Source organism: Dama dama, chromosome 14 (genome assembly GCF_033118175.1).
Source record: "Dama dama isolate Ldn47 chromosome 14, ASM3311817v1, whole genome shotgun sequence".
Classification (NCBI taxonomy): domain Eukaryota; kingdom Metazoa; phylum Chordata; class Mammalia; order Artiodactyla; family Cervidae; genus Dama; species Dama dama.
Window position 1 is genome coordinate 52,558,994 of NC_083694.1, and position 23,804 is coordinate 52,582,797.

At 37.3% G+C, this 23,804-nt stretch overlaps 1 protein-coding gene across 5 annotated transcripts in view; it reads left to right on the forward strand.

The window, feature by feature from the left end:
* RABGAP1L (RAB GTPase activating protein 1 like) overlaps positions 1–23,804 on the forward strand; it is a 677,120-nt gene that overhangs the window by 295,072 nt on the left and 358,244 nt on the right. The window contains exon 14 of one of the 5 annotated variants that reach the window (XM_061160754.1): positions 20,840–21,326. The exons of the other annotated variants lie outside the window; for them this stretch is intronic. Within the exon in view, the coding sequence (XP_061016737.1) occupies positions 20,840–20,872 (33 nt within the window). The 3' untranslated portion in view covers positions 20,873–21,326. Of the gene's footprint in view, positions 1–20,839; positions 21,327–23,804 lie in introns of those variants that run through there. 5 annotated transcript variants of the gene reach the window in all.

The window sequence follows — 23,804 nt, forward strand, 5'->3', positions numbered from 1 at the left end:
GACGAATATTTCTTGCCTAGTACTTTGGTCGTGGTAATAGCTAATAGCTGGCATTATTCTTGGAGAGAGCAGTAATGGTAGTATTATCACTTTCACTTCTTCCATTCTAGTTACTGATTTCTAGCAAACCTGTTGTGTATTTTCTAACTACCACTGCATGTAACTTTTGAAATGTATGGTAGTACGTATTTTAGCCAATTTTACTGTAATGTGGAAGATAGAGAATAGAGATATAGAAGTCCAGGCTTAAGATTGTACTAGAATTTACATGTTATACTCTAAAACATTTGCTACTTGGAAGCATAAGGGACAACTGAAACTTATTATCATATATATATACAAGGGCTTTCCTGATGTCTTAGATGGTAAAAAGCTTCTGCCTGCAGTGTGGTAGACCTGGGTTTGATCCCTGGGTCAGAAAAATCCCCTGAAGAAGGGAAAGGCTACCCACTCCAGTATTCTTGCCTGGAGAATTCCTGGACAGAGGAGCCTGTTGGGCTACAGTTCATGGGGTCACAACGAGTCAGACACGACTGAGCTACTGACACACACCATCTATAAAAATCATGTTTTCAGAGCATAATGAGCACACTGTAAGCCTCCAGTTTTTCTCTAACACTTTCTCAAATTACCTGTTGTAGCAGATCAGGGATTCAAAATGAGGTAGCCAGGTAAATTAGAATCTTTGTATGACTCACCTGGTGAATTGGAGAGGCCTCTGTGACAGTGGCGCTAATGTACTCTTTTCTGGAGCCCACATTGCTGAAGACATTGCTTTAGGCTAGATGGTGCTGCTCAGAGAATAGTGAATATTTAAACATGTACGTGTATAAAATACATTATTCAGGATGGTTATGTTTTAAGTCAGAGATGTATGTAATACTAGTTTTCTTGATCCTGCTAACATTCTGCACCTATAAGCGACTTTGTTGTTGAATTGCTCAATCATGCCGACTCTTTTGGAACCTCATGGACTGTGGCCCACCTAATTTCCCAGGCAAGAATACTGGAATGAGTCGCCATTTCCCTCTCCAGGGGATCTTCCCGACCCAAGGATCGAACCCACTTCTCCTGCACTGCAGGCAGATTCTTTACTGCTAAGCCAGAGGGGAAGTATAGTGACATTAAGGCAGTGGAATTAAGACCCTGATAGTCACAGTCCTCCTTGAGAATGAGTTCTGTCATAGCACTGCTAGAGAGTCATGCAAATACCTTAAAGGAAGGCTTCGTGACAGATGTTAATATTATAATCAAACCATCCTTTCATTTCTGTTTTAATAATTCATATAAGGCCCAGATAGTTAGCATTCATTAAGTACTTAAAAAGCAATGATTCTACATCATCCCTCAGTAATATTTCTCAATATATTTTAAGTATTATTTCCTTTTATCCAGTTTAGAATATATTTAACATTCAGTAGATCATTTACTAACTAAAAAATAAATGCTAGTAGCTATTGTCAGTTGCCACTCTTCTAGGAAAGCATGTGATATAGGCTAAGATGTATTACTGGTATCATGTTTTTAACTAGTGTAAACAAATTTAAATTTTTTACTAGCTTGTCTGTTTTGATAGGGAATTTCTCCTAATAGTATACTGAAGTTATCTAAAATTATTGATTTTAGTTACTTAAAATTATCTATAATGAGTATTTAGGACAAATAACTCAGGTATGTAATAGTCTATATTTTAAGCACTCTTCATATGAAAAATTGTAAAACTAAACTAACACATTTTTATGAATTTGTATATTTGTTTTTTGGGATGATGCATAGTGTGATGAAAATCAAAAGAAGAGAGACTCTTAAAGTGATAACAGTGAATGCTTATATCCATTTAAAGGTGAAGTTTCAGCTACCAGTGCAGGAAACTGTAGGTAAAATCTGAAATAAATGAATCAAGAAATAGCTATATAAGCTTATGAATATTTAAGTACAGTGCTAATTATTACTAAAGGAAAAACAGTTGATTCTCAGAAGAGGAATCTTATGAAAAGAGGAAACATAGGCTGTTTTGTGCTACTTGACTTTTAAATCATGAAATTGGTGCTACATTTTAAGCTGAAACAGGGGAGAGTCTCTTTTTTGTTGGTGGAGTTCATTTGCCACCTTTCAAATCTAAGGATTTAAAGCTGGGGTAGAAGCCAGACTGTAAGAAAATGTGAAATGGAAAGGAAGAAGAGTAGCAGCCATAGCTCGCTCCTTCCAGAAGTCTGATCTTAAGGGAGTTAAAGACCGAGAGATAGAGGGGGTAAGTTATAAATTAGCAGATGTAGTACTCCAGTGAACCAGTTTATAGATATTCCTTTTCTGAAAATCAGCTCACCAGTATATATTAAATTTTGTAGTATTGAAAGGACTAGTTGTATGCAGACTTAAAACCAGTAGCCGAATCTAATTCATCTCTTCTCACCAATTCATCCTCTACCCATAGTATCTGAATTTCTCGTTACACCTATATCCATATGACTATAGGAACACCATATTCCTTGAAGATTTTACCCATTAACCCTCTTTTCCCGGTCCAGATGACTGACTTCTTTTTCTGTTTACATCTGAGTTCTCACTTACTCTAATAAAGAGTGTTGCTTATGAAGTAAATTTTCCTTTAACATTCATGCATACCATCTCTTTGAATAAATTTCTTTATTTCCTAATATTTCTATATGTTTTCTAATGCTTCTTCCTTTATTTCACTGTCTGCTCTAAAACTCATTTTGTTCAGGAAGTGTTTTCTGCCTCCCCATCTCTAGGTACTTTAATCAAGATTGATAACCAGCACACGGAGCCTGGCTAGGAGGCAGGTTGCTACTCAACTTTCTCAGGTGTGCACCTTGACTTGGCCTTGTACCACCCACCAGTCCAAGGGGAGGGGTACTTTTTCCTAATGTGTACAAAGGTGCTTGATGGACTAACAGGACCATGATCAGTCATTCCATAAAAACTATATTTACTGAATAATAATGAGAAAAAGAATCACTAACCAGCAATGAGCACGTGGTTAGATGTTGGATGTTGTGCTAAACCCAATAAAGATTTTTTCATTTTTATCTCAAAATAATCCTATGAAGTAGTTCCAGTAATTACAGATAATCTGAAAGAATGGACAAATACCAAGTCAAATTCATCTGAAATACCCACCACTTTTGCAGAGTAAAATTAATCTGCTCCTTTAATAAGATAAAATCTTGAAATCAGTTAGAAGATACTTGAGTTATTCTAGCTTTGAAAAGTGTGTGTGTGTGAGAGACAGTGTGTGTGTATGAATTGCTTTATGCCTTCTTGAATCCTCAGAACAACTGTATGAATTGAGTGTTATAATTACCCTCATAGATGAAACTGAGGCTTAATAAGTCTAAATAAATAGCCCTAGTAAGGGACAGAGCTGAGATTTGAACCCAGTATTTGAACAGTAATTTTTTAAAAAAATAGATGCTGTAACATGATTATTAATATAGTTCTTTATTCAAGTGTTAGCTCATAATTCCTTTAAAATGTGGAGCTAATGAATTATTTTAAGAGGAGACCTATTGGCAGACCCTGGCAATTTCACCAAGACGAAGATTTCAGATGCACAGTTGAATATTTCACTGAAGTATATAACATTATTATCATTAGTTCTATATTATAAGAATGCAATCTAAATTTTTTTTATTATTATTATTATTTTTTTTTTCCAGTGGGTTTTGTCATACATTGATATGAATCAGCCATGGATTTACATGTATTCCCAATCCCGATCCCCCCTCCCACCTCCCTCTCCACCCGATTCCTCTGGGTCTTCCCAGTGCACCAGGCCGGAGCACTTGTCCCATGCATCCCACCTGGGCTGGTGATCTGTTTCACCATAGATAGTATACATGCTGTTCTTTTGAAATATCCCACCCTCACATTCAACCACAAAGTTCAAAAGTCTGTTCTGTATTTCTGCGTCTCTTTTTCTGTTTTGCATATAGGGTTATCGTTATCACCTTTCTAAATTCCATATATATGTGTTAGTATGCTGTAATGTTCTTTATCTTTCTGGCTTACTTCACTCTGTATAATGGGCTCCAGCTTCATCCATCTCATTAGGACTGGTTCAAATGAATTCTTTTTAATGGCTGAGTAATATTCCATGGTGTATATGTACCACAGCTTCCTTATCCATTCATCTGCTGATGGGCATCTAGGTTGCTTCCATGTCCTGGCTATTATAAACAGTGCTGCGATGAACATTGGGGTGCACGTGTCTCTTTCAGATCTGGTTTCCTCAGTGTGTATGCCCAGAAGTGGGATTGCTGGGTCATATGGCAGTTCTATTTCCAGTTTTTTAAGAAATCTCCACACTGTTCTCCATAGTGGCTGTACTAGTTTGCATTCCCACCAACAGTGTAAGAGGGTTCCCTTTTCTCCACACCCTCTCCAGCATTTATTGCTTGTAGACTTTTGGATAGCAGCCATCCTGACTGGCGTGTAATGGTACCTCATTGTGGTTTTGATTTGCATTTCTCTAATAATGAGTGATGTTGAGCATCTTTTCATGTGTTTGTTAGCCATCTGTATGTCTTCTTTGGAGAAATGTCTGTTTAGTTCTTTGGCCCATTTTTTGATTGGGTCATTTATTTTTCTGGAATTGAGCTGCAGGAGTTGCTTGTATATTTTTGAGATTAATCCTTTGTCTGTTTCTTCATTTGCTATTATTTTCTCCCAATCTGACGGCTGTCTGTTCACCTTACTTATAGTTTCCTTTGTAGTGCAAAAGCTTTTAAGTTTCATTAGGTCCCATTTGTTTAGTTTTGCTTTTATTTCCAATATTCTGGGAGGTGGGTCATAGAGGATCTTGCTGTGATTTATGTCGGAGAGGGTTTTGCCTATGTTCTCCTCTAGGAGTTTTATAGTTTCTGGTCTTACATTTAGATCTTTAATCCATTTTGAGTTTATTTTTGTGTATGGTGTTAGAAAGTGTTCTAGTTTCATCCTTTTACAAGTGGTTGACCAGTTTTCCCAGCACCACTTGTTAAAGAGGTTGTCTTTTTTCCATTGTATATCCTTGCCTCCTTTGTCAAAGATAAGGTGTCCATAGGTTCGTGGATTTATCTCTGGGCTTTCTATTCTGTTCCATTGATCTATATTTCTGTCTTTGTGCCAGTACCATACTGTCTTGCTGACTGTGGCTTTGTAGTAGAGTCTGAAGTCAGGCAGGTTGATTCCTCCAGCTCCATTCTTCTTTCTCAAGATTACCTTGGCTATTCGAGGTTTTTTGTATTTCCATACAAATTGTGAAATTCTTTGGTCTAGTTCTGTGAAAAATATCGTTGGTAGCTTGATAGGGATTGCATTGAATCTATAGATTGCTTTGGGTAGAATAGCCATTTTGACAATATTGATTCTTCCAATCCATGAACACGGTATGTTTCTCCATCTGTTTGTGTCCTCTTTGATTTCTTTCATCAGTGTTTTATAGTTTTCTATGTATAGGTCTTTTGTTTCTTTAGGTAGATATACTCCTAAGTATTTTATTCTTTTTGTTGCAATGGTGAATGGTATTGTTTCCTTAATTTCTCTTTCTGTTTTTTCATTGTTAGTATATAGGAATGCAAGGGATTTCTCTGTGTTAATTTTATATCCTGCAACTTTACTATATTCATTGATTAGCTCTAGTAATTTTCTGGTAGAGTCTTTAGGGTTTTCTATATAGAGGATCATGTCATCTGCAAACAGTGAGAGTTTCACTTCTTCTTTTCCTATCTGGATTCCTTTTACTTCTTTTTCTGCTCTGATTGCTGTGGCCAGAACTTCCAACACTATGTTGAATAGTAGTGGTGAGAGTGGGCACCCTTGTCTTGTTCCTGATTTCAGGGGAAATGCCTTCAATTTTTCACCTTTGAGGGTGATGCTTGCTGTGGGTTTGTCATATATAGCTTTTATTATGTTGAGGTATGTTCCTTCTATTCCTGCTTTTTGGAGAGTTTTAATCATAAATGAGTGTTGAATTTTGTCAAAGGCTTTCTCTGCATCTATTGAGATAATCATATGGTTTTTATCTTTCAATTTGTTAATGTGGTGTATTACATTGATTGATTTGCGGATATTAAAGAATCCTTGCATTCCTGGGATAAAGCCCACTTGGTCATGGTGTATGATTTTTTTAATATGTTGTTGGATTCTGTTTGCTAGAATTTTGTTAAGGATTTTTGCATCTATGTTCATCAGTGATATTGGCCTGTAGTTTTCTTTTTTTGTGGCATCTTTGTCTTTTGGAATTAGGGTGATGGTGGCCTCATAGAATGAGTTTGGAAGCTTACCTTCTTCTGCAATTTTCTGGAAGAGTTTGAGTAAGATAGGTGTTAGCTCTTCTCTAAATTTTTGGTAGAATTCAGCTGTGAAGCCATCTGGTCCTGGGCTTTTGTTTGCTGGAAGATTTTTGATGACAGTTTCGATTTCCTTGCTTGTGACGGGTCTGTTAAGATCTTCTATTTCTTCCTGGTTCAGTTTTGGAAAGTTATACTTTTCTAAGAATTTGTCCATTTCATCCAAGTTGTCCATTTTATTGGCATAGAGCTGCTGGTAGTAGTCTCTTATGATCCTTTGTATTTCAGTGTTGTCTGTGGTGATCTCTCCATTTTCATTTCTAATTTTGTTAATTTGGTTTCTCTCTCTTTGTTTCTTAATGAGTCTTGCTAATGGTTTGTCAATTTTGTTTATTTTTTCAAAAAACCAGCTTTTAGCTTTGTTGATTTTTGCTATGGTCTCTTTAGTTTCTTTTGCATTTATTTCTGCCCTGATTTTTAAGATTTCTTTCCTTCTGCTAACTCTGGGGTTCTTCATTTCTTCCTTCTCTAATTGCTTTAGGTGTAGAGTTAGGTTATTTATTTGGTTTTTTTTCTTGTTTCTTGATGTAAGCCTGTAATGCTATGAACCTTCCCCTTAGCACTGCTTTTACAGTGTCCCATAGGTTTTGGGTTGTTGTGTTTTCATTTTCATTCATTTCTATACATATTTTGTTTTCTTTTTTGATTTCTTCTATGATTTGTTGGTTATTCAGAAGCGTGTTATTTAGCCTCCATAATGTTTGAAGTTTTAACAATTTTTTCCCCTGTAATTGAGATCTAATCTTACTGCACTGTGGTCAGAAAAGATGACTGGAATGATTTCAATTTTTTTGAATTTTCCAAGACCAGATTTATGGCCCAGGATGTGATCTATTCTGGAGAATGTTCCGTGTGCACTTGAGAAAAAGGTGAAGTTGATTGTTTTGGGGTGAAATGTCCTATAGATATCAATTAGGTCTAGCTGGTCCATTGTGTCATTTAAGGTTTGTGTTTCCTTGTTAATTTTCTGTTTAGTTGATCTATCCATAGTTGTGAGTGGGGTATTAAAGTCTCCCACTATTATTGTGTTACTATTAATTTCCTCTTTCATACTCGTTAGCGTTTGCCGTACATATTGCGGTGCTCCTATGTTGGGTGCATATATATTTATAATTGTTATATCTTCTTGTTTGATTGATCCTTTGATCATTATGTAGTGTCCTTCTTTGTCTCTTTTCACATCCTTTATTTGAAAGTCTATTTTATCTGATATGAGTATTGCGACTCCTGCTTTCTTTTGGTCTCCGTTTGCATGAAATATTTTTTTCCAGCCCTTCACTTTTAGTCTGTATGTGTCTCTTGTTTTGAGGTGGGTCTCTTGTAGACAGCATATATAGGGGTCTTGTTTTTGTATCCATTCAGCCAATCTTTGTCTTTTTGTTGGGGCATTCAACCCATTTACCTTTAAGGTAATTATTGATAGGTGTGGTCCCGTTGCCATTTACTTTGTTGTTTTGAGTTCACGTTTATACAACCTTTCTGCATTTCCTGTCTAGAGAAGATCCTTTAGCATTTGTTGAAGAGCTGGTTTGGTGGTGCTGAATTCTCTCAGCTTTTGCTTATCTGTAAAGCTTTTGAATTCTCCTTCATATCTGAATGAGATCCTTGCTGGATACAGTAATCTAGGTTGTAGGTTATTCTCTTTCATTACTTTCAGTACATCCTGCCATTCCCTTCTGGCCTGGAGGGTTTCTATTGATAGATCAGCTGTTATCCTTATGGGAATCCCTTTGTGTGTTATTTGTTGTTTTTCCCTTGCTGCTTTTAATATTTGTTCTTTGTGTTTGATCTTTGTTAATTTGATTAATATGTGTCTTGGGGTGTTTCGCCTTGGGTTTATCCTGTTTGGGACTCTCTGGGTTTCTTGGACTTGGGTGGCTATTTCCTTCCCCATTTTAGGGAAGTTTTCAGCTATTATCTCCTCGAGTATTTTCTCATGGCCTTTCTTTTTGTCTTCTTCTTCTGGAACTCCTATGATTCGAATGTTGGGGCGTTTCACAGTGTCCCAGAGATCCCTGAGGTTGTCCTCATTTCTTTTGATCCTTTTTTCTTTTTTCCTCTCTGCTTCATTTATTTCCACCATTTTATCTTCTACCTCACTTATCCTATCTTCTGCCTCCGTTATTCTACTCTTGGTTCCCTCCAAAGTGTTTTTGATCTCATTCATTGCATTATTCATTTGTAATTGACTCTTTTTTATTTCTTCTAGGTCTTTATTAAACAGTTCTTGAATCTTTTCAATCTTTGTTTCCAGGCTATTTATCTGTAACTCCATTTTGTTTTCAAGATTTTGGATCATTTTTATTATCATTATTCTAAATTCTTTTTCAGGTAGATTCCCTATCTCCTCCTCTTTTGTTTGACTTGGTGGGCATTTTTCATGTTCCTTTACCTGTTGGGTATTTCTTTGCCTTTTCATCTTGTTTAGATTGCTGTGTCTGGAGTGGGCTTTCTGTATTCTGGAGGTCTGTGGTTCCTTTTTATTGTGGAGGATTAACCCAGTGGGTGGGGTTAGACGATTGGCTTGTCAAGGTTTCCTGGTTACGGAAGCTTGCGTCAGTGTTCTGGTGCGTGGAACTTGATTTCTTCTCTTTGGAGAGCAATGGAGTGCCCAGTAATGAGTTTTGAGATGGGTCTATGTGTTAGGTGTGACCTTGGGCAGCCTGTATGTTGATGTTCAGGGCTATGTTCCTGCGTTGCTGGAGAATTTGCGTGGTATGTCTTGCTCTAAAACTTATTGGATCTTGGGTGGTGGTTGGTTTCGGTGTAGGTATGGAGGCTTTTGGACAGTCACTTATTACTTAAAGTTCCATGTAGTCAGGAGTTTTCTGGTGTTCTCAGGTTTTGGGCTTAAGTCTCTTGCCTCTGGATTTGAGTTTTATTCTTCCTGTAGTCTCAGGACTTCTCCAACTATACAGCACTGATAAGAAAACTTCTAGGTTAATGGCTAAAAGATTCTCCCCCGTTAGCGACACCCAGAGAGGTTCACAGAGTCACATGAAGAAGAGGAGAGGGAGGAGGGAGATAGAGATGAACAGGAGGAGAAAAAAGGGGACTCACGAGGAGAGAGACAGATCTACGCAGCTGTCTGTTCCCAGAGTGTTCTCCGTAGCCCAGTCACCTACAAAGATTCACAGAATTGGATTGGGAAGAGAAGGGGAAAGGAGGAAATAGAGGTGTTCTAAGGTAGAAAACAGAGAGTCAAGATTGGGAGAGAATAATCTTCGGTTTAAAAATAGGGCTTCTCTTTTTTTTTTTTTTGTAAGGTTATAGTGTATTGAAAATGAAAATTAAGGAGTAGTAGAGGAGTACTAGAGGACTTTAAAAGAAATAAGAGAAAAAGAAAAATAGAAAATAGAAGAGAAAAAGGAAAGAAAAAAAGGAAAAAAAAAAAGAAAAAAAAAATTTTTTTTCCCCCTAATTAAAAAATCGTAAAAGTCTATGGAAATGAAAGTTAAGGAGTAATGGGGGAGTAATAGGGGATTTTAAAGGAAAATAAAAGAGAAAAAATAAAAAAGAAAAAAGAAAAAAAAAAAAGAAAAAAATAAAAAAAATTAAAAAAAAAAAAAAAGAAAAAAGTAAAATTATATCTAGGAGTTTCTCTGGAGCTGTTGTGGTCAGTGTGGGTTCGGCTCAGTTTCAGATAGCTCCTCGTTCCAGCTTACGCTTCTCGATATCTACAGGCTCCTCCGGTGTAGTCAATGTTTCCTAGAGGGATTTTAATCTGCTGCACCAGTCCCTTCTGAAGCGGTTCCCTTTGTTTATTTGGCTTCTGTTTGCCCGTCTCTTCAGAGCCTCATTTCAGCCCTGACACAGGCGGGCGGAGGTGGACTCTTATTCAGGTAGCTAGTTCCGTCGCGCAGCGGGGAGGGGCTGGCGCTGTGGTGACGGGCTTGCGCCGCGGGGATGGGCTGGGGCTGCCGGGAGGGGCTGACGCTGCTCCCTCCGTCTGCGCTGCTCAGGCTCCCGGCTGTTCTATATGGAGCGCGCCCCGCGCTGCGCGAGGTTCCAGCCCTCGGGTGTTCCACAAAAGCGCGGAGGGAAAAGCTGAGCCTGCTCTCAGTGCCTTCCCCGTCAGAGCGGTCCAGGCAGCCAGGGGCTTGGTGGGCGCACTCTCCCCAGGTGTGGCGCGCCCCCTCCCTTCCGCGGACCCAGTCTCAGTTTCCGCTGGCGCCAGTCGGGTGCCTGCGCCTTCTGCCCTCCGCATCCCCAGCCCCAGTCCCCGCCCGCGGCGGTCGGGTGCCTGCGCCCTGTGTGTCGCCGCGACCTTCCCCTCCCCCCTGCCTCCTGCCTCCGGCGGGGCTGGGCCGGTCCGCAGCCTGCGAGCTCCTCTCTGGACCCTCTCGGTCTCTTTGTTCTGCGAACGGCCGGCAGTGTGTTCGGGCCGGTTAATTTACTCTCTCTCTTTTGGTCTCCCACCGTTCAAGTTGGCAACTCACAGAAGCTCCCTCCGATTGTCCTCAGGGCACTCAGGCCCGGACCCTACCCCAAGCAATGCTGCCTAAGACTTCCCGGGACGGATCTCCGTCCTTAGCTCTTTTGTCTCACTTTTTATCTTTTATATTTTGTCCTACCTCCTTTCGAAGACAATGGGCTGCTTTTCTGGGCGCCTGGTGACCTCAGCTATCGATCAGAAGTTGTTTTGCGAAGTTTGCTCTGCGTTCAGTTATTCTTTTGATGAATTTGTAGGAGAGAAAGTGGTCTCCCCGGGTCCTACTCCTCCGCCATCTTCGCAATCTAAATTTAACATGATATAAAAATAGGTTTTCTTATGTTGGATTAAGCATGGGAAATACTTACTTCATTTCAAATATGTTTTATAGGGGGAGATGTAGAAGCAGGACTTGGCTGAATAGGACCCATTAAAAGTAATTTGAAAGAAATACTGATGTCTTCCTTGCAATATTTTAATGTCTTTGAAAATACCTGTAAGAGCTTCCATTTTTATTTCTAAGAGAGCCATAAATTCTCTCCTGGCAAGTGACTATAAAACATTACCGATCTATAGTGAACAAGTAATACCCCTCCGGTTCTAGGGAACTACTGATACAAGTTTTAGGAAGGCAGGTTTTTTTTAGAGTCTTAATCCATAGAAATACATACTGTAGAAATACATGGTAACAGTCCGTCAGGGCTGTATTTGTTAAACTTCTCCTTAGCTTACTAGGAAGTAAAAAAATTCAGCTAAGCCACTATAAATGCTGTGTGATTATAGTAGACTTCCAGGTGGCACTTCAGTCATCTCAATAAATTTATTTCTCAAGAAGCAGAGTTTTCCACCCGTAAAGAATATTTCACGGTCTTACATGAATTACGTTGTAACTCTCTAATTGCCTTTTTTTTTTTTATCTTTACAAAAGTGACATTATTTTCGCATCGACGTAATGCTTTATATTTGATATTTGCTAGCATCAATCAGCTAAGAATATTAGTGATGTTTTGAATGTGAAAGCTAGGAAGTGATTGTAGGTAAAAATTTTTAGAGGGTGAAATCATTTTATCTTGAAAAACTTTGGTACAGATTTTAATATTATTAGGCCAGTGATAGTCAATCCTCATTGTATATTAAATCCACGTGGGGAGTTAAAAACAAATAAACAAAACATACCAAAACAAAACCAAAGCAGTCTCTTCTGTTCTCATCTCATCTTTGGCATTAAATCCACATTTAGTTCTGTCATGTTGCACAGCTCTAGGGACACTGTTCATACTGTGTTCTGTGCTTCCTGGAGTTGGCTGTTGATGACGTAAGTAAGCTAGTGGCTTCAGTAATTAATGATTCAGGAATATCAGGGTTACTAATATAGGAATATACAATATGACTGTTGCCCTGTATACATTCCTCTACAATATCCAAATGACTTCTTTGACAATCATTCTCTATTTTAAAATAGGTCAAATGTATGTAATGGCGAGGTTGAGGAAAGGTCTATATCTTACAGTAGCTAAGGATTCAAAATATCCCAAGAGAAATATAGGGAACTGTGTTGAAATGAAAATTTTCATAGCGTTTCAGCCTGGTGGCTCAGACGGTAAAGAATCCGCCTGCCACGTGGGAAACCTGGGTTCGATCCCTGGATTGGGAAGATCCCCTGGAGATAGGAACAATTATCCGGATACTTCAGTATTCTGACCTGGGTGAGGATCACATAGAGAGAAACCTGAGTGAGAATCACACAGAGAGGAGCCTGACGGGCTACAGTCCCTGGGGTTGCAAGTATTGCAAAGAGTCAGACACAACTGAGCAACTTTGACTCACTCACTCAGAACTGAGAGTAAGGAAGGATCAGGCACAGCAAAAGGGCTTTTTCATCATTAAAGAGCTTATCTCTTTAAAACAGAACAGGAAACTAGCCATGATTGTAGAAAGAAATGCTTCATTAAATATCATTAGTCTAAAAACTACATGGGTTAACTGTGGAGCCTCTTTCTAACTTGACAAACAAATATTGCTAACTGTACTTAGGTTCTTTACATCTTAATTAGTCTTCAGTGATGTAAAATCAGGGGGCTGCAACAATAGTTTGGTTTCAAACCCATTTACAAGGCTGAGGCGAAATGTGGCTTTAGGCTGTCTGCACACCATTGTGTATGCTTTATTGTGGTGAATATCAAAATAGCAGTTAATTATAGTAGTACCATTTCTGTTCTTCACTTCATTATCTCTGTCTTGCACTATTATTTTCTGTTGCTGCTGGCGATACAGCATCAGGCCTGGCTCCAGTGAAGTGTGAACACAATGCCAGCACTGCATTCAGCACAAGAATAGAAAGGCAGATGGCAGATTTTACTATTTATAGTTGCAGCCAATGTGCCTGAGGTGAGCCCTGCTGAAATGGTTCTTATCAAGAATGTTTTCATGTATTAAGGGGATAAGGAAATGAAAGCCAAATAAAAGACTTAGTCCTCAGGACTCTGAGAGCAGAACTCCTGCTATAGATTGGAAAGCAATTCTAAATATTGATTAGACATTTATGAACTGGAAAATTATATAGTTTTCTCCCTATTCTCAAAGACTTCAGGTCAGCTGTATGCTTCATGGCAGAACTTGAAGAATTTATTTTTCAGTGAAGTTGTGTTGCCATAGCAACTTGATGTAGAGTGAATTTTAATTATTAAGCATAAAATAGGTTTATAATAACTATTTAATGCCATCAAATATACTATTTGAACTATGACTGTCATATTTTCTTAGTCATTATTTCTTGACTACCATAGGAAAAAAGACAAAACAACTGCTTTGCATTTTATTCTATATGTTTTTTTAAAGATTGATTACTTAAGACACTGGTAAATACATTATCAGTTAGTAATAACTGATAATTGAGAAATATTTTATATTCCGAATTAAAATCATATGTGAATTATCTAGGTTTTCTTATGTAGGCATCTGATTTAAAGTGTTTTGTTAATCAAGAACATAATGTGTTTATAACTAGAAAAACCTATTAATGAATTTAAATTTAGGTGTCCTAGATAATCTGAAATATAAGCAGTGGCAGATAAAATGTATATTCCACAGAAAATAAAGAGCCTTTATTATAGGCTGAAAAAATTCATTTGATTCAATCATAAAACTATATTTTAGCTGGATGTATTATAATTTAGCAGATTATTTAGTCACATTCAAAACTTATGCTAGAACATCTATCCATTTTAAGTCGTGGTAAAATATTTGTCACATGAGTTCGTTGGTTTTATTAAAATAAAATAAGCAGTGGTCATACTCAGAAAGAAGGAGCTTATAGAAAGCTAAATTTTGAAAGAGATAGCTGCAGTCTAAATTTAATTTCTTGCTTTGTGAATTTTCTATTCATTATTGAAATGTAGTATAAAAAAAATTGAAAGGACTTCTGGTTAGACCTGACAGATTAAACATACACTGACAGCTCATGTCCTTCCCAAAGCCCCTCTAAAAGGAAACTAAAGGGCTTAAAAAAATAAACTCAAAAAGACAAAGAAAATGGGAGATAAGTTACAAAATTTGAAAGATGAAAAGCAGATGCATGAGTGTAAACTAACTTAGCAGACCTGAGAAAATGCAATTATAAGTTGGCAGAGGGGAAAACTGAGAAAACTGATTTATATACCAGGAATTCATACTACTCAGAGTTGGAAACACTGGGTACCTCTGGAAATGGGAGTTAAAATGGGGTTAAAAACAAGAGAACTGATTTAAAAATGTGTTTAAGCAGTTGGTTTCCAAGAGCCTGTCCTTCTCACCATATAGCTGGGTTATAGTGCCTGTCTTACCTGGCAGCAGTCTAAAGGCAGATTTTCTGTAAAGTGTAAAATAAAGGCACCAGGCCCGAACACCACAGAATAGTAAAAGGCAGAAGACAGGTGGGTACTCTGTTGAAATCAGGGATAATAAATGAAACTTTTACATTTTGAATATTGAGACTTCCAATCTTCTCTGTCAGCCCACAGGATGTAGGTAATCAGATGGATATTGTCAGAGCAAGAGATGGAAAGAATTTTTTCTAGTGAATATAAGAAGTCCAAGAAGGGAAGACTTATAGATAGATTCTTTGGGGGTTCCCCAAGACACGGCTTAGTCAGATCATTCTTCAGTGAGCACCACTGTTCAGCAAGCCCCATCCATCCTATTGACCTTTCACTCAGTTCTTTAGTGCCCTACTCTTCCCCACCCCCAAGCTTTGTTGAGCTGTAGTTGACCTCTGGCATTATGTAAGTTTAAGGTGTAAAGTGTGATGATTTGATGGACATATATATATATTGTGATATGATTATCACAGTAAGGTTAGTTACCACTTCCACTACATCACACTATTAACTTTTTTTTAATGGTGAAGAATTTAAGATTTCTCTCTTAGCAAGTTTCGAGTATATGATAGAAAACTGGTAACTATAGTCACCATGCTGTACATTAATTCTCTATAACTTATCTATTTTCTATAATAAATGGAAATTTATACCTTTTGACCAACATCTCCTCCATTTTCCCCATTTCCCAGCCTCTGGCAAACACCACTCCACTCTGCTTTTATGAGTTTGACTTCCTTAGTTTCCACATATAAGTGAAGTCATACAGTATTTATCTTTCTTGTTCTGGCATATTTTACTTAGCATAATGGCCCCAAGATCCATTTGTGTTGTCTCAAATGACAGAATTGCTATAGTAATCCATTGTGGATTGTGTCTGTATCAACTTTCTTTATCCATTCATCCATCAGCGGACACTTAGGTTGATTCCATCACTTGGTTATTGTGAGTATTGCTTCAGTAACACTGCAGTAAACACAGGAGTACAGATACCTCTTCAGGGTAACAATTTCATTTTCTTCAGGCATATATAGAAGTGGACTTGCTGGCTCTTCTGGTAGTTCTGTCTCTGTTTTTTTTTTTTTTTTTTTTTAGGAACCTCCATACTGTTTTCCATAGTAGCTGTACCAATTTACAATCCCACCAACAGTATACAATGGTTCTCTTTTCTCCATATTCTTGCCAACACTTATCTCTTTTCTTTTTGATAATAACCATGCTAATAAGTGATATCTCATTTTAAAATTTTGATGGTGGTTTTGATTTGCATTTCCCTGAGGATTAATGTTATTGGGCACTATTTCATATTCTTATTAGCCATTTTTATATCTTCTTTGGAAAAATGTCTACTCAAGCCTTCTGCCCATTTTTTAAATGGATCTTTTTTTTTTTTAAGCCATCTTATGTCTTCTTTGGAAAATGTCTATTAAGTTCCCGTTCCCTGGTTGGTTGTTTCTCTGATGTTGAGTTTCATAAGCTCCTTATTTTGGATGTTAACCCCTTATCACATATGTATTTTGCAAATATTTTTCTCCCATTCTACAGGTTGCCTTTTCATGTTGTTGATTTTTTCTTTTTTTTGGCTGTACAAAATCTTCAGTTTGATGTAATCCTGCTTCTATATTTTTTCTTTTGTTACTTGTGTTTTTGGTATCATATTCAAAAGAAATTGCCAACACCAATGTCAATGGACTTTTTGCCACTGTTTTCTTCTAGGGTTTTTGTGACTTCAGGTCTTACATTTAAGTCTTTAGTCCATTTTGACTTAGCTTTTGTGAGTGGTGTACGATAGGGGTCCAATTTCATCTGTGTGTGTGTGGGCATGCACTTTTGCTAGTGTTATTTATTGAAGGGACTGTCTTTTCCCCATTGGGTATTCTTGGGTCTTTTATGAAATACTAGTTGGCTGTATATTCATGGGTTTATTTCTGGCCCTGAATTCTGTTCCATTGGTATGGGTGTCTATTTTTATGCCAGTACCACTGTTTTAATTACTGTAGCTTCATAATATAGTTTGAAATTAGGAAGTGTGATGCCTCCTTTTTTTTTTTTTTTTTTTGCTGTTATGATTGATTTATCTATTTGAAGTCTTCTGTGGTTGAATATAAATTTTGGATTTTTTTTCTATTTTTATGAAAAATGTTTTGGAATTTGATAGGGATTGCAATGAATCTGTGGGGCTTCCCCTGTGACTCAGCTGGTAAAGAATCTATATCCACCTGCAATGAATCTATAGATGACTTTGAGTAGTATGGACATTTTAACAACAATATTAATTTTTTTGATCCATGGACATAGCATATTTTTTCAGTTATATGTCTTTTTCAGTTTCTTTCATCAATATTTTATAGTTTTCAGTGTACAGATCTTTCACCTCCTATCTTATAGGTTTGAAATGACAAATGGGATTGCTTTAAAATTTTTTTTTCAGATAGTTCATTGTTGGCATATGTTCAACTGATTTTTAGGTAGCAATTTTATATCCTGAAACTTTACTGAGTTTGTTTAATAATTCTATTTTTTTTGTGAATTTTCATGATTTTCTATATGTAGGATCATGTCACCTGCAAACGGAGACACTTCTTTCTGATTTGAATTTTTTTTCTTGCTGAATTGGTCCATTAGGACTTCAGTACTATGTTGAATTCGAAGGCAATGGCAACCCACTCCAGTACTCTTGCCTGGAAAATCCCATGGATAGAGGAGCCTGGTAGGCTGCAGCCCATGGGGTCGCTGAGAGTTGGACACAACTGAGCGACTTCACTTTCACTTTTCACTTTCATGCATTGGAGAAGGTAATGGCAACCCACTCCAGTGTTCTTGCCTGGAGAATCCCAGGGACGGGGGAGCCTGGGGGGCTGCCATCTATGGGGTCGCACAGAGTTGGACACGACTGAAGTGACTTAGCAGCAGCAGCAGCACTGTGTTGAATTAGGAATGTCGAGGTTAGATATCTTTGTCTTGTTCCTGATCTTAAAGGAAAAGATTTGAACTTTTTACTACTCATATGATTTTAGCTATGGACTTGTCACATATGGCCTCTATATATGTTGAGTTATGTATACAGTTTGTTGAGAGGAAGTAAACAAACTTCATCATGACAAATTCATCCTTATTGTGAAAGGATGTTTAAATTTTCTAGTGCTTTCTCTGCACCTATTAAGACGACATGCAGTTTTTAAATTTTATTCTTTTAACATGGCGTATCACATTCATTTTGTATCACATTCATTTATTTATGTATATATATTTGTGCATATTTCTCAGACCTTTTCTATGGATATGCCTATTTAACACTTCTTGTTCCCTCTTCTGGTAGAATTCTTACACTTGTGTGACTTCTTTTGACCCTACAAAGTTGTACTGGATGCTTACAGTCTCTTGTTTGCTTACTTTCCCTAGAGCAGTGCTGACCATGTGGGTCTGTGTGGTTTTTCCCAGTCCTGTAGAGGTGGGCCAGTTCTCTTCACATGTGCGCTAGCAGCCTGTTAGAGCATTGGGGTTGTTCACATGGGGCTGGAGACCAGGTGGGAGTGTGTGTGGTTGAGGTGCAGAGAAAATTGGGGTTGTCAGCTGGGGAACAATTGATGGGATCCTCCACTGAGGCATCCACAGCAGTTCATGGACCACCTTCCTAATAGAATCTGTGGTGCATTTGTAGGATTTACATCCCGTTAATGCCCTCTGAGAGCCTCAGCTGCTCTTCTGCCAGCTGTTTACCACTCCCCCTCATGCAGTACCTCCCATGGATCTTGTGGATGAGGCAAGAAAGAAGTGAGTCTTTTGGCACTGTTCTGCAGAGCTGGGGAAGTACCCTACTATTAAATATCATTAGGTATTAGAAGGAAACATTTAACTTAAAAAAAATAAGGCCAAACCAATCAGATAAAAAACCACTTGGAGAACATGGATCATGTGCAGAGAAAAGAGCAAACATGAAAATAGAATAAACTAAATATCTTGAGATATAAGAGATGGACAAAATAGTATACTTATACACACACATATATGTTCCTGTAAGTAGGAACATTCAGGGAATTAAAATGAGCAAACAGACTTTTTTAAAAAAGCAAAATTAAAAAATTATTGTATAAAGAGTTATAAAATGAAGTTGAGGAAGTCCCCCAGCAAGTATTCATAAATACAAAGAGGTAGAAAATAGAGTAGATAATTTAATAGAATTAGGTCATAGCATTAAGAATAACAAACTTGCCATACACAATAACATGAGTGAATCTGAAAGTGCAATTATTGAGTGAAAGAAATAAGTCACAACTATATAATGCATGTGTCTATTTATATGAATTTCAAGAATAATTAAAACTATGGTCTTGGGTAGAATAGTGGCTATCAGTCAGAGGTGGGTATAGTATAGGATGGTGTATTAATATGAATGTGTCTTCCTAGGTTTTATACCTTGAATGTAAATGTAAAAATCTTTTGACCTGCATGCTTTTCTGTACTTTGTATAAGTTAATTCTGTAAACAATAGAGGAAAAATATTAGATAGTCTAAAAGGTCCAATACTTGAATAGTAAGTGGTCTAGGAGAATGACTTTCCTGGCAGTCCAGTGGTAAAGACGTCAAGCTTCCACTGTAAGGAGTACAGGTTCAGTCTCTGGTCAGGGAACTAAGATCCCACATGCCATGATGTGGGGCATGGCCAAAGCAAAAATCAACCAACCAATCGATCAATCTTACTTTTTGAAAGAGTTTTAGAAGATAAAAATAGAGAATAGGAAATAAATAATTCACAAACATGTTCATGAGGTTCCAGAATGATAGAAAACACCAGATGTCCAACATATTGGATAAAAAGGTGGAAGAAGACAATGGAACAACACTTTCAAATATGTGAGGGATAATTCCAACCTAGAATTCTATACCCAGCAAAAATTAACAAATATGAACACAGATTAATAACATTTTAAGATGTGCTAGGTCTCCATTCGTCCTTTCTCAAGCTACTGTGAAATGTTCACCATGAAAGTATGCAAAAACAAAGAGAAAGGCATAAGATACTGCAGAGAGAAGACCTACCATGAAAGAGAGGTACAGAGAACCCTCTGGTTGAGGAAAAGGAAAATTTTAACCTGATAGCTGAATGGGAGGTCTGTTGAGCAGCCAATTCAAATCAGAATTCAGAAGGATCTGGGGAGATATTTTTTTTCAAGTTGATAAAATATTGAGAGTATTGGTATCTACTGAGAAGAGATTTATAAAATTAGGGAAGAGTTTTGGGTATGTAGAAAACTAAGTAAAGAAACAGGACAACTATGAACTCTGGGGCTGGGAGAAACAATATGGAAACGGAAATAGAAAAGTGATAGTTTATTGTATGATTCAGCTATGAATAGAGTATGTAAGTACATAACTAATAATAGAAATGTCTCATGTAGATGGTACACTGTGAAGCATCAAAAAGTAGTGAAAGACAAACTCTTCCTCAACACGGACACCAAAAGCATAGCATGGCATGAGAAAAGTAAATTTAGGAATACAGGCCACTTGGCACCATTTATATCAAGTGTTGGTATGTTATGAGTTGTTTCTAAAACCTCATAAAAATCTATAGAGAATAATGTAAACATCTGTATATCTACAACTGAGCTTAAGAAGTTAAGTATTACAAATGTAATGGAAGCCCCCTGTGTACTCCTCTCTGGTGTCATCTTTCCTCCTTTTTGCCTAAAGGTAATCACTGTTTAGAAAAAGTTTACATCTGTCATTCCTATGTGTCTTTATATCTGTCCTTGAATAGTATTTAGCAATTTGAATGCTTTTAAACCTTGTGTGAATGCTGGTATACTATATGTTTTCTTCTGCAGTTTACTGTAAGTTTAAAAAAAGAATTTGCCTTATTCCATAAAAGGAATACAAATAAGGATCTTAAAGGCTAACACAAAACTTTTGGAAAGATGATGGGGCAAGGGAGACGAGATAAACCTTAGATTATTTTTTCAGAAGTTTGTGACCCATGAATTTGATCATTCCTCTTGTAAGTGCTCTTAGGAAATGCCCCAAGAAATAACTAGGAATCATTTATATATCTGGAAGGAAGGAGGGTGTCTCCCTGAAAGAGTATTCTCAAAGCTTGATGAGTTATGAAAGCTCAAAATGCTGGGCTGCACCCCCAGAATTTCTGTTTGAATTGGAATAGGGCCCAAGGTTTTGCTTTATTTATTTATTTTTTTATTAAGTTCCCAGGTGATGCTTCTCAGCTCCTTAACTGAGCTGGTAAGAGAGTGCCCTGAGCTGCCAAGTGTTGGAGAAGCAATTAAAGCAACTAGCCAAAATGAAAGAGTCAAGCCAGGGAAACAGTATGATTGGCCAGGGGGCCTGAGTCCTTGAGTGCAACTCCATTTACTCATTGCAGTGCATTGGCTGTGCATCAGATCTGGTGTTGAGAATGTGACTTTCTTCATTTTTCCTGGTAAAGCATTTTCTAGATCTGCCCACAGGCAATCACAAAGCATACATGGATTTTTCACCAGGAGTTGGATTCTTCAGTCCTGATGTTGTTGACTTGGAAACCACACTTGGAGAACTAATGATCTAAATTGTAAAGTATAGCAGTGCTCTTTTCGTCTGCCACTCATCAGTTCATGCCTACTTAATATATTCATTATGTTGAATTGTCACATTTTCAAAGTAATACTCATGCATCATTTTAAGACAGCTTTCAACCATTTGTTGACTAGTAAATATTAGCCTTGTTACTAAGTAATAATGTGAAATGTTTGTAATATGATTAAACACTAAACCTTACTGTGCTTGAAATTATATGTAACCTCCCACAGTTGAAAATTAAAGTGTTTTGAATCCCAATTTGTAAAGCCATAGTCCTTTGTCTCAAATACAGTTTTGTTTTGTTTTACACTGTAACAGTGTAGTGCTTAAGAGTTCAGGGTCTGAAGCCAGATTGCCTGAGTTTCTTGCAGCTTTGCATCTTTCTAGTTTGGACAAGTTATTCGCTGTCACTGAGTTTCAGATCTATAAAATGAGAATAATAATAGCACCTACCTCATAGGGTTGTTGTGAGAGTTACGACATGTAAAGTACAAATAACAGCGCCTGGTTCCTGGTAAACACATAATTGACATTAACAGCCGTTATTAAAATTGCTCTCAGCATCAATCTCTTTCCCTCTGAGAGGACTTTTGTGTCACATTGAGTATTTTGTTTCATAAAAAATGAATCATTTGTCATAAATAGGTACTTCCTTGCTTTTTTTTCCTAACAGCTACTAGCTGTACTTTGGTGAACTGTGGATAATATTTAGCCTTTTGCAGTGTTGTGTCCTATTGCAGGAAACAAAATCAGATCTTTAATTACAAGGTAAAGAATAAAATCTAAGTATTAGATTTGAAAGTGAATGGTGGTTTTTAATTGCAGTTTGTTTCAAGGTGTGTCTGCCATATTGTATCTTTTATTCTCTTAATCCACTTGGACAAAGTAATTTTTGAAATGATTTCAAAATGATTTTCTTCTGATTTTGGTATATTGCATTATAAGGCACATATGTGAAGGATTTGTGTCCCACTGAGCAGTTCTTTTTATTTCTAATAAACATATGATTATATTTGATTAATTTACTTGCTGAAGTTTTGGGGTTTGCTGCCCTTGCCCAAGTTAACTGTACTGTATTTTTTTGAATATGGAAAATTTTTTGGATTTGATGTTATGGGATCCATATGGATGAAACTTTTCTACCGTGGCCAAAGATCGTTAATAATTCCAGGAGATGAAAATAGATGAATTTGGGGTAAAGATGTTTTTGTTTCAGTAATAAAACTTTCAGGATTCTTGGTAAAATTCTAAAGTATTCAAATTCAAAAGGTGGAGGCAATGACTAGAGTATCTTAAAATAAAAAATACAGTGAAATGGACTGCAATTATTGTTGTTTAAAAACTCCAAGAGACTTCAAGATAAAGTCTGTGTAGAAAACAAAAACTAAATAATGATAAAGTGAAAGAGGAGAGTGAAAAAGTTGGCTTAAAGCTCAACATTCAGAAAACTAAGATCATGGGATCCAGTCCCATCACTTCATGGCAAATAGATGGGGAAACACCGGAAACAGTGGCTAACTTAATTTGGGAGGGGGGGCTCCAAAATCACTGCAGATGGTGACTGCAGCCATGAAATTAAAAGGCGCTTACTCCTTGGAAGGAAAGTTATGACCAACCTAGACAGCATATTCAAAAGCAGAGACATTACTTTGTCCGCAAAGGTCCATCTAGTCAAGGCTATGGTTTTTCCAGTAGCCATGTATGGATGTGAGAGTTGGACGATAAAGAAAGCTGAGTGCTGAAGAATTGATGCTTTTGAAGTGTGGTATTGGAGAAGACTCTTCAGAGTCCCTTGGACTGCAAGGAGATCCAACCTGTCCATCCTAAAGGAGACCAGTCCTGGGTGTTCATTGGAAGGTCTGATGTTGAAGCTGAAGCTGCAATACTTTGGCCACCTGATGCGAAGAGCTGATTCATTTGAAAAGACCCTGATGCTGGGAAAGATTGAAGGCAGGAGGAGAAGGGGACAACAGAGGATGAGATGGTTGAATGGCATCACCAATTCGATGGACATGGGTTTGGGTGGACTCTGGGAGTTGGTGACGGACAGGGAGGCCTGGTGTGCTGCAGTTCATGGGGTCACAAAGAGTCAGACATGACTGAGCGACTGAACTGACTGACTGACTGATAATTAGTTAAGCTATACAAAGAGAAGCAGGAAGGACTTAAGGAGACCTAGTAGAAAATTAAGAAAAGCAATTTAATGCCTAAACATTGAGTGCAATTAAACATCAAGAGAACATAGGCCTATTGACGTATATAAGAAGTAAGATTAAGGATGGTTAAAAATGAAGTCTTGAAGTTCTTTTTCTGACCTGCTGTTCTTTAAAATAAAATCAGTTGTAAGTAAAAAAAAAAAAAAAAAAAAAAAGTAATAAACTTTGAAAGTATTTAGATATAGTTAAATTTTTAGAAAATTGAAACTTTGTCATCGGGTCCCAATTTATTGGGAATTTCAAATGGGAGTTGACAATTTACAACCTGCCATCCAAGTCTAGTTCACTGCCTGCTTCTATGTGGCCTGAAGGCTAATGGTTTTTTATGCTTTAATGGTGAGAAAAAGTCAAAAGAAGAATATCTTAATGACATGAGAAG